The 12105-nt window shown below is 40.9% G+C and overlaps 2 protein-coding genes across 2 annotated transcripts in view; both read right to left on the bottom strand.

Moving 5' to 3' along the window:
* The window catches only part of DNASE2B (deoxyribonuclease 2 beta), a 76191-nt gene extending 72955 nt beyond the window's left edge, over positions 1–3236 (bottom strand). Inside the window, exon 1 of the mRNA XM_040470791.1 lies at positions 3128–3236. The gene's annotated coding sequence lies outside the window, so the exon portion shown is untranslated. The remainder of the gene's footprint in view (positions 1–3127) is intronic.
* SAMD13 (sterile alpha motif domain containing 13) overlaps positions 1–12105 on the bottom strand; it is a gene marked incomplete at its 5' end in the record, with an annotated part of 40004 nt that overhangs the window by 14286 nt on the left and 13613 nt on the right. The window contains one exon of the mRNA XM_040456177.1: positions 3128–3239. Within this exon, the coding sequence (XP_040312111.1) occupies positions 3128–3239 (112 nt within the window). The remainder of the gene's footprint in view (positions 1–3127; positions 3240–12105) is intronic.

Raw genomic sequence — 12105 nt, 5'->3', positions numbered from 1 at the left:
TTACTTCCAGAGAATAATTCAAGGCAGACTCTTTCCAGCCACCCTTCCATGAGAATGAAGGAACTCGAGCTTCTAGACCATTTCTCAGGCTCCTGAGTTGGGTTCAGCACAGTAGCAAGATGATGCCCTTTCCCCCTTGAAGGACTTCTGAATGAAATTTGGGAGAATTTGTTCCCTTTTGCCTCCCGGTGTTGCTGGTACCACAGTGATGTCATCCTTGGGAGAAAGGGCCTGCTCCTGGGCCAAACTCAGAGCTGGCCAGCTCCATTCTCAGGTCCTGCACAGAATCTGGAAGGCCCAGAGGACACCCCCCTCTGCCCCCAGTCTGGGACATCTGCCTCCGAGGAGTCTGAGTAAAAGTGCAATCTGAAAAACACTTTTGGGCAGCTGGGAATTTGGCCAAGAGACCTTTTAGCCAAGTCCTTTTTTTGGTTAACCTTTCACAATATTGTTTAAATTTAATTTTAGAAGGGAGTTATTCAACTGTAATGACACAAATGGATATCACTCCATTAAAACCGAAAACAAAATATGTTCCAGCCGATCAGCCTTCGCTTTTCAACCTGAGCTATTCTCCCCCACAATTTTACTATAAAAATTTTCAAACATGAAGTTGTAAGAACTTATATAGTGAAAACCCTTATGACCATCACCGAGATTCTACAATTAACATTTTCTATACTTGCTTTATCATGTCTGTCCATCTACTCATTCCTCTATCCAACTGTCAATACATATTTGATGCATTTCAAAGTAAGTTGCATAAATCAGTATATTTCTCTAAATATTTCAGCTTGCATATTCCAAATTGTTTAATTTTTTTATAGTTCTTTTGATTTTGAAGTAAAAGGTAGACGCTATGTTAACACACAAATCTGAAACATCATAAACCTGTGCATATGCAGTGCATCTACTGATGCGTATACGTGTAATCCAAACCCTCATCAAGACACGAAATGCTATCATCACCCAGAAAGTTCCTTTGTGCCGCTTTCTAGTCATTCTCCACTCCCACCTATCCAGAGGCAACCACTGTTTTAATTCTTGCTATCAATGATGCATTTTCCTGTTCTCAATCTTTATCTAAATGGAATTGTGACGGTCTGAATGTTTGTGTGTCTCCCAAATCATATGTTGAAACCTCATCTCCAGGGGGTAGTAAAGGTAATTGGTAATAGTGTTAGGACGTAGGGCCCTTGAGATGTGATTATAAGGATTAGTGTCCTCACAAAACGAGCCCCAGAGAGCTCTCTCATCCCTTCCTCCATCCAAGGACACAGCTAAACGACAGCTGGCTAGGAAGAGGGCCCTCATTAGATACCCAGTCTGCAGTCTCCTTGATCTTGGAATCCCCAACCTCTAGAAACATGGGAAATGAATGTTTGTTGTTTATGCCACCAGTTTCTAGTATTTTCGTTATAGCATCCCAAATGGACTAAGATAGGCACTCTTCAGTATGAACTCCTGTGTGAGGGTTCTCTTACTCAGTGTGATCCTTTGAGATTCATCCAAACTGCTCTACATTAGTAGTAGTTAGTTTGTGTTAGTGGGTGGTATTCCATTGTGTGACTATACTACATTCTCCCACTGATGGACAGTTAGGCTTCCAGGTTGGGACAGTTATGAATAAAGCTACTGAGAACAGTTTTGTACAAATCTCTTATGCACATATGCTTTCATTTCCCTTGTGTAAATTCTCAGGAATGAAACTGCTGGATCATGGGGTAGATGTCTGAGTATTTTACACCGCCACCAACACTGTAGGAGAATGTGTTTCTTCTACATCCTCATGAACATTTAAATTTATTGATCTTTCTAATTTTAGCTATTCTGATGAGTGTGAAGTGATTTAAGCAGCTATTTTGGCAAATTTTCCAAATTAATGACAACAACAAATAGACACACATACAAACACACACACACACACACACACACACACGCACACATATATACATATGTAGAGAGAAAGGAGGGAGCGGGGGGAGAGAGAAAGAGACAGAGATTAGGAGAGAAAGAGGGAGAGACAGAGATCAGGTTTGAAAAAAATATTGAAGGAGATTTAGAGATTTATATATTAATATATTAGAAAAGTTTACCTACCCAAACCCAGCGTAGAGAATAAGAGATGGCTAAACAGATATGGAAAAAGCAGCCAGACACATTCTTCAACTTATAATTCTATCAATTATATTACAATACTTAAAAAGTAAATTTAATGCTTAGAAAACTGCATCCTTCACTGATTGGGAGATAGGATCTCTGTTTCCCTGCAGGGCTGGTCTGGTGTAGACCAAACATGCCCCCTCAATTTGCTTCCTCATGGTCAAGGCCCTTTGAGCATCATCCCTACAGAGCTGGCACAGCCTTAAAAATGGAGTCCGAAATCATGCAGACAATGGAGAGGGGCCCTGCTTCTCTTTCCCTCTTTCCAATACCAACCCTGGACCTGAGAGAAGAGAATTAACAATCTGGGGGCAAAAACGTTGCGCAGGGCCTACCCCAGGCCCTGTGCATACACAGTCCTTTAATCTTTACACCACTACCCTATTGAGTGAGGCATTGATGGCCGCATGTTGTAGACATGAAAGCAAGACTCAGAGAGATACAGTAACTTGCCCAAGGTCACGCCGAGTTTAACTCTAAATCTGTACTCTTTCCCCTCTACCTTGCTAAGCACCCAGAAAGCAAACTGGAGGGGGCTTACTAGCTCAGTTGGTGCTGAGGCCAGTAGTACATGGTGCTGCATGTCTCTAGTCAGATCCATCCCTCATTTTCCTTTCTTTTCTGTCTTCTCCTTTCCAGGGTGTCTGTGTTGAAGGGAGGGCTGTCCCATCTTTCAGAAGATGCAGATGTAAATGAGCTTTAGCCCTCCTTCCTGCAGCTGTGACTATGTCCCAGGGCTTGGGGCTTCCTCTGGCAGGAAGGAATCATTAGCTTGTCACTTTCCTTCTGCCCTTCCCCACCCTCCTCAGTATCTTAGGGTCTGGTATGATCAGCGTGTGATGTGGAGGACACGCACAGACTCACAGATCCCTCATTGCTCACTGGTCCTCTCCCCCCTAATTCCCTGTGCCCACTGTGGGGAGCAGGTAACCGTGTTCATTTGTGTCTCTCTAGACCAACTTACCTGCTCCTGAAAAGCACTAGCTTGCTCCTCAAATCCTGCTGTTCGGAAATAGTTGACGACATCCATCACAGCCCAGTCTGCAGGGTCTGGTGGCCTCCCATTCTCCATGGAACTGCAAAACACAAATCCGGACATTTGTCATGGCAGAACATGCAAGAGTGTGTGACCGGGCTCACTTACTCAGACTCCCAGGGGCGGGCCCCAGCCAGCTTGCTAGAACCATGGCCCTCTCTTCCTTCAGAGGCCCAGATCTCAGTTTACCTCTCTCAGGACCATAATCATTCTTGTGTTTCTTGGGTTCAGGAGATCATTACTCTTGGCTCAGTCATTGCTTTCCTGATAAACCATTAGACCCTTCATGAGTGGTTCCATGATTTCTGGCAACTCACAGAATTATATTTATACTCCCGGATTACACACACCAGGCCCTGTACAGGATGGCCCCACATACCTGTCTTTTCCCATCTCCTACCACCTTCCCCATTCCCATCCCCACACACCCTCTCTGCAGCTGTGAAACTACAGGGCTAAAGCCATTCCCCAATATGCTGTTCCCTTCACAGCTCTGTGCCCTTCACATGCTTTTCCAGCCGCTTACAATGCCCCCTCATTTGTCTCTACTTGACAAAATCTGCCATTCCTACCTGGTTCCACCTAGTTCCCATGCTACCTCCTCTGTGAGGCATTTTCTGGCTCCCCCAGGAAACTGTTTTAGTTATAATCTCCTATGCACTTGAGAACTCCATTCAAACTCCATTGTGGTACTTTCCACACTGGATTATACTCTCTGCTTACTGGACAGTCTCTCCCATCAGAGTGGGAGATGAGGGCTAGGAATATACATCTGGGCCTGAATCATTTTAGTATTCTTAGTGTCAAGCATGTATTAGGAACTCAACCAATGTGCAAATGACTAGACAATGATCTAGTCAATGTCAATGACTAGACAATGATCAAGAATCTGAAAGGGTCTATGGGTAACCTGCCTCAGTGGATTCAGAAAGGAGGGATAGGAAAAGCAGAATCGCAAGAACCAGCTATTACTGTGACTTTGCCTCATTTCTGTTTTAGGAGTATTTGTCTGGATTTCTCTACATCTCATCCAAAGTGATTCTTCATCTAATCGCATTGTTTCCCTGCTTAAAATCCATCAAAAGCTTTCCATTGCCTTTGAGATAAATTTCAAATAGCTTAACTTGGCTTGGGAGATCCTCAGGACAAAGCTCCTGCCAGCTCCCCAACTAGGAATATACTAATGAGCAAACAGACATGGTCCTTACTCTCGTGGACCCACAGTTCTGTGGGGATAGACACTGATCAGTAATCATACAACTAAATGCACAGCTAGCTGTATGCTATGGAGGACAGGTACACTGTGCTATGACAGTTTAAAGGGCAAGAAGATACTTTCCTGTGGAAGTTTCTTTTGAGGTAAGGTCTAGAAAGCATCCAGAAGTTAACTGTATGAAGTCAGGTGAAGATTATTTCAGGCTCTTTCATAGGAATATATACAGTCAGCAGAGCTATGCAGATCTTGGAGGCCACATCGAGGATTCTGGATTTTTGTCTACGAGCAATGGGACTTGGTAAATGGTCTGATATAAAGAGGGTGACCGGATCAGATTCGCATTTTGAAAAAGAGAATTAGAGAGGAGCCAGAGGGGAAGAAGGGGGTGCCAGTGAGAGGTGGTCTACTGGAGTCATCCAAGCAAAGTCATGGTGATCCAGACTAGAGTGGTGGCTATGGACAGGAGAGGAAGCGTGTGGATGTGAAAGATTTTTAACCAAGAAAATCAGCATGACTTAGTTGTGGACTAGACATAGAGAATGAAGGATATGGAAGTGTCATGGAACTGGAAGGACAGTGGTAACTTCTCTTAGATGCTACTGCTAGGTTTAGTTGGACACACTGAATTCTGAGTACCATCTATATACAAGCAGAGACTGAATGTGGGATATGTGTCTGGTGGTCAAAGCAGATGAGTGGGCAAGAGGTATACATTTGGGAGACAGAAGCATTTAGAGAGTAACTGAAAACTTGGGAGAGGGTGAGAAGAAAACTGGGCCTAGAACTAACAACATGTAGCACAAGTTGAAAGCATTCATGTTACTTTTAATGGAAATGAAATTGCGCAGACTTTGGGATTCCTGAAAACATTCAGATATTCATAAGTCAAGCTGTACATCTTCCTCAACCCTAGCATAATGGTTTGCCCATAGTAGGAACTTAAAATATTTGATTAAAAAACCAAAATTCTGTCTTAAGAAAAGACAGCCCTTAATCAATGGCACACATGATCAATGATTTATCAACACAACACTTGATTTAAAAAACATTTAGAGACAATGCTTACTAGTTAGTAGTGTTTTCCCTTTCGGGCTTAGAGATTGTGAATCTATAAACACTGCATGCCCATGTACACATGCACTCATATACATGCATGCTCACTACGTGCACACACACACACCTTCCTACCATTTAACAGGCAATATACACAGAGAAAAAGCTACTTCAACCTAACCTTGGCAAACATTAACTATGTATTTTAAAGTCAAAGCTAAATGTTTTTTTAAAACATTGTCCACATGCTGGGATTTTCCATCATCCCATTAATGTACACAATCACGAGCTGACAGTGGACACTCCCTTTAAGGTACCATTTTTCTTCCCTCTCTTGCTTAAGGTGGGTTTGAAGAATGTTTAGAAAGGAGTTCATTTTCCAACAAATCTTTTAAGTTTTCTAACGAGCTCACTTCTAGCAGTGAGCAGAAAGTCCCATCAGATATACTTTTAAGTGCACCAGAAAACATCTGAATTCACTCTCCCCGTGGCTGACTTCAATTAACTGCCTTTCCTCATAAAGAATAGTTATCTAATTGTAATAAAAAAGCATGCTACGTTGTCATGTTAGGATGGGAGGCTTTCCTGATTCTTATTCTTCTGGGATATGACATCATCACTTCCATAAATGTGAAATATTCCTGAGTACTAGCAATGCAGCAGAGAACAAAGACTTTACAACGCTGTGTGTGGGTAGCGTACCACGAAGAAGAGGAGTCATGGAGAACTGGCGTGCTTTCATATTTAGGGCAAGGGGATCCACACAGAAGAAACAAGCAGCATGAAACCAATCAGTGCATTTGGTGATGGATCCATCCTCAGTTTAGGCCTAGCAGCAAAAAGCCCCCAAATAACTTAGAAGAAAAATCACAGTGTTAGACTACTCACATCCCAAGAGGACAACCTGTCTATCTGCATCTCTTCAGCTCTCCTGCATCTGGCATAGGTCTGAGGTGCACAGCTGATGCAGAGCAAAACGTTTGTGGACTAAGAACCAGAGAGTACATAGAGTCCGTAATACACTTTTTATACATTTCCTATTAACGGCCTCCCAGCTCCTTATCAACTGGCTACTGTAATAACCTGTTTTTAGGAAACTAAGGCTTAGAAAGGTTAAGAAACTCACCCCAAACCACAGAGTAGATAAATCAGGAATGGATTCCATATATATTTCTTCAAAATCTGTGCTTTTCTACTCTCCTTAACTCACTGATGCAACAAAGATTTACTAAAAGCCTACTGACTTCTCAGTCCTAGATGCAAGGTTACAAGGATAGGAATACATAGTCCCTGCCCTCAAGAGCTAGCAATCTGATGAGGGAAGCAGACATGTAAACAGCTAACTCTAAGTAACACTAGAATTGAGAGGTGGGGTGCCTAGGTGGCTCAGTCAGTTAAACACCTGACTCTTGATTTTGGCTCAGGTCATGATCTCATGGTTCATGAGAGAAGAGCCTGCATCTGGCTCTGCTCTGACAGCACAAAGCCTGCTTGAAATTCTCTCTCTCCCTCTCTTTCTGCTCCTCTCCTCTCTCTCAAAATAGAATAAATACACTTAAAAAAAAAAGAGAGAGAGAGAGAGAGGTAAACAAGTGCTATTGAAGGCACACGTGCTGGAGGGCCCAGAAAGTTCTGCCTGACTAGGACACCTTAAGATTTTCAATGGCAATTTTGAAAGGCATCTATTGCTCCAGACACATCCTAAGTTAGGCCTTGAGAGAGGATGGCTTGCAAAGGCAGGCACATGCAGGCACATGTTGTCACTTCAAGGTTGTTTATGGTAGAGTATGATGGATAATTTTGCTGGGCCCTTCCAGTGTTTTTGGCAACAGTTTTAAGAAGAAAACTGGAGATGATCAAGGGCAACATGAAAGTGGGGGCTGGGGGACCCGAAGTGCCAAGGCCACATGAAATTATGACTACATTTCAGGCAATGGATTTAAGGGTCACCTCTTCCCACTAGGAAAGCCATACATCTCCTAAAGGACTGTTCTTTGTGGCCAAACTGAGACACTTTGTTCCCTTTTAAATGGACCATTCTCTCCAAATCTTTTCTTATAACTTGTGCATGTCAAATTCCAGAAGGAATTTAAATGGCGCTGTTTAAAACACCTCCCAGATGGTGGTTCCCATTGTGGCTGCTAATTTTGTGCTGATGAAATGAGATGGCAGATACAAAGTTCCATTATCCATTTGATATTTATTATTCACTATCATCATAGCAAAATGTTTCTTAAAATATAATGTATAAAGATGACAAATTCAGGAATATTTTTCCAGGCATGGGATGTTTAAAAAAAATATATGTATTTTAACTTATTACAAAAAACTAGCAAGAAATGAAGGGTAGAATTTTCTACAATCCCATCACTTAATCAAATCATTTAACACAGTCACCATTTAGTCCTTGTGTATATGGGTTAAGTACATCATAGGTATATTGATAAAAATTATATCATGCGTATATAATTCATGATATTCTCGATTCTGAGGGTTGGTCAGACCAAAAGGAAACTGTGCATAAATATAATCCATATGAGATTTCAAAACCCCATTATACTCATTAATTGCATTTCTGCTTTAAAGTTCAGAGCAAAAGCTATTTTAGACAGTAGTCAACGTAATACAGTAATATATTCATTTATATTTATACTCCTTTTATACAGCTAATTCTCAATGTTACTTATGTTTCCATTCAGAAATGCATTCTAACTTTGTAGTGCCTTGATCTTTATAACTTATTTTCAAAATGAAATTAAACTACTCTTTGCCCATATCTTAGAACAGCCTTTGGCTAAAAGCAATATAATTCTGATTATAATAAATTAATATTGATTTTTTTTTTTGCCTATGACGTATCTCACAACACAGCAGCTAAATGAGCTTTAGTTTTATCTCTACTCCTTCTTCTCTCTCCCTTCAACCAAACTAGCAGGGATCTGGCTAAAAGGAAGGCCTAAAAAAAAAGGATGATTCAAAGTTTCTTGACAGGCCATTTTTCATTTTTTAAAAACTCTGATAAGTAAGAGTTGACTGCACTTAGCTGCAGCACATTCAAGCAATGAAAGCACTGAAAAAAACAAATAACTCTTCAAGCCTTCTGTATATTTCAGATTCTTTAGTTTGGCATTCAGAAATTTGATTCAAACGTAACTTTCCAGGCTTATTTCCCATTCTAAGTCTGTACTGAAATCCAACTGGGCAACATCCTGGATTTTCCCATATCCACAGTTTGGTCATGCCATTCAAAGCTCTGTTGGTTCAGCCGACAAAGATTAGAATCCTAATCACTTTTTAAAGGTACCGGTTAAACGTCCTATTCCTAATATCCCAAAGCTCTTATTCTAATCATTAATTAATTTTAACCTGCCTACTCTAAGCCAGGCACTTGATGAGCCTTGGGAACTCTGTCTAGCGAAGGGAAAAATCTCAAGTCAGCCAACTGATGAAAAGGGTTATGTGTGTCCCCTGCCTTATTCCACAAGTGGTTAAGGAACAGGAGGAATCGACAGATGGAAGAAGGAGGGCAGAGAAGTAAAAGTCACCATGGCAAGGTGAGTCAGGCCGTGCTAGGTGTGGAGAGAGGCTTTGGGGGCCTGAATCAGAAGCAACACAGGAGCGGACCCCAGGGACAGACAGGGCATCTTCCTGTATTTCTTTCCGCTGTACTAGACTCTTCCTTCAGGCTGATGGCTCTCCTCCAAAATCACATGGCATTCTGTCTTTGACATAGCTCTGCTGGGAATGTCTCCCCAGCACCTCACCCCATCTTTCCAAAAACAAGGGATTCTGTAACTGCCTCTTTCCCTACCTGTTCTCAACTTATTTGTAGAAATAAAGACCTCTGAACAAGTGTAAATAAGGACACTCCTCTCAAGAGGACGCAACGAATTAATTTTTTATTCACTATCAGATACAATTCATGCCAAAATTCCTGCGAAACACAAACACACTTATGTTTCATATCCCAGTCAACACTAAAGACAACTGTGCAAGCACCACCAGACGAGCCTTCCCTCCCTGCTCTGAGCCACAGCCCAGAGGTCACTATTCCAAAGGACTTACCTATGGCTTTATTATTAGACAAGCTCGGCTTTCCTTCTGTAGGGATATCAGTAGCGTGCCAGAAACTAGGTAGAAAACAGCAACCCATCAGAGCCGCTAACGTATAAAAGATATATAATGCATGTGTGTGAATTTTGCTGGATTTGACTGAAACTCCTGTTGTTTTCATGCTTTAAATGATGACATGCTTGGCTGACTCTCTGGTTTTATGCATTTTATGCTTTTGAAATGTACACTTCTTTCAAAAAATTTTTTTTTAATGTTTATTTCTTTTTGACACACACACACACACACACACACACACACACACACACACACACACGGAGAGCCTGATGCGGGGCTTGAACTCACGAATGGTGAGATCAGACTTGAGCTGAAGTCGAACGCCTAACCGACTGAGCCACCCAGGTGCCCCTGAAATGTACACTTCTTTAAGGTAGTTGTTTGCAATGGACACAATACAAATAAACACAATAAACAAACTCAATTCTTAACTCAGGTTATCATTTAATTTAAGGGAATAATCAAATATTTGTCATAAGACACTATGATTAAACTGAATTCTGTGCCCCCCCTACCAATTCATATGTAGAAGCCCTAACCCTCAATATGATTGCATTTCAATATAGGGCTTTTAGTAGATAGGACAATTAAGATTAAATGAGGTCATAAGGGTAAGATCCTAATCCAGTAGGACTGGCAGCCTTATCAGCCAGCATGCATGCACTGTGGGAAGTCCACATAAAGACCAGAAACACAGGTCTTATCAGGAACTGAATCTGCTGGTACCTTGATTTTGGACTTCCCAGCCTCCAGAACGATTTCTGTTTTTTAAACCACCCAGTCTATGGTGTTTTGTTATGGTAGCCTGAGCCAATATGCCATCTGAGTATCATAGTGAACAGACACCATAAAATATTAAGGAATGAATTTTAGCTTCACTAAGAAAAATAAAACTGTACCAGTTACGAGTATCACTATTAACTCCCATATATTATTTGTATTCAAGAAACCATATAGCACCCTAACTTATCCCACCAAAAATATCTGCAGAAGGGTTACAACATCAGATCCTGATGAGAAAGGTTATTTTTCAAGTTTGAATTATGGGCTCAGTTTACCTCCCCTCCTATTCTCTTTTTTCTTCTTCCCTCCTTCTCACCATTCCTTCCTTCTTTCCTCCCTCTCTTCCTTCTTCCCTTCCTTCTTTTCTCCCTCCCTCCCTTCCTTCCTTCCTTCCTTCCTTCCTTCCTTCCTTCCTTCCTTCCTTCCATCCTTCCTTCTTTCCGTCCTTCCAAACCATTAAGAAGCATTTGGTATTTAGCCACTTAAAATGTTTTAGGAGTTCTGTTTCCCCTGCTTTTAGTATAGAGGTATCTTACCATCATAATGACCCTCTGTTTCAGATTGCTATTCCCTGGAAAGAATAGCATGGTGGGAAACATCACTCATTGTGTTCACGTAGAGTCAAGGAGTGTGGTTGTGGGGTCTGGGAAAGGTAAAAACAGACAAGAGGAGCCTAATGGGGAGAGAGTACCCAGGAACTACCCAGCAGATGGATATAATTTCCTCATGGCTTTCAAAGAAAATACATCTAAGGACTACTGATTATTTATGGGGCACCACAAATGGACAGGATTAGGAGTAAATGAGCAAAAGCTGAAACCAGTGATCAGACACACAATTATTTCTATCAGTTTCCTCTTCCTCCTTTGCTAAGGAGCCAGGCAAGGGTTCCAGACAAATAACCAAGTATCCTATATCCCATTAGGTTATTTATTTAACCCTAGATGTGACTGCTTCCCTTAGAGATGCGGACCTGAATGGTGGATTGTTGTACACACAAGCATTGTTAGATAATTTTTGTAAGGTTAAATAATAGTAGCCATTGTTGTTACTGTTATATAAAAAGCCTCTCTGGTAATTCTACAATGAGATCAGAATTTTGAAATTCTAACAATACTAACAATAACTTCTAACTCTACCTTAATATTTACTTCCACCATTCACCTGTTAACCCTAATTCACATGGGCAAAAATGTTAATTTCTTTAACTTAATGCTTAGCTTAATAGTTATTATAGTTAACAGCCTCCCAAAAGTCAGTATTATACTATTAAAGCAAGCTTAAAACTTTATAGCACTCATCACAAATAAAAGTATCATATTAAAATTATAAAAGGAATTTTAGTTTCAAAATTAAAAAAAAAAAAGTCTATGCTTCAAAATGAAACCATATACTGACCACAAAGGCAGGGGATATGGTGAGATATGCGTGCAAGAAAAGGCTCAGCATTAATAAGAAATAGCTTCTTTTCAAAATCCTTGCTAAACTTTGCTACTGTGAATTTTCTATTGCATTAGAGTTCTCCACTGAGGGGTGAGGGACATGGTGATGGTAGGGAAATAAACCACTTCCTGTTGAAAAGCTGCTAACTTGTTATAAGCGTCTATTGTGTGGGAACATTTGTTCCTCTTCTATCCTAGAAGAAAACCAAAGAAGGGAAAAAAGACTCACTGTTGAAAAAGGGAGTAAGACTAAGTAAATGACACAAAAAAACTGATATTGAATA

Source organism: Herpailurus yagouaroundi, unplaced genomic scaffold (assembly GCF_014898765.1).
Source record: "Herpailurus yagouaroundi ecotype Mexico unplaced genomic scaffold, PumYag 77, whole genome shotgun sequence".
NCBI lineage: Eukaryota > Metazoa > Chordata > Mammalia > Carnivora > Felidae > Herpailurus > Herpailurus yagouaroundi.
The sequence above is the reverse complement of the archived record's forward strand: the minus strand, read 5'-3'. Positions and strand labels throughout refer to the sequence as shown.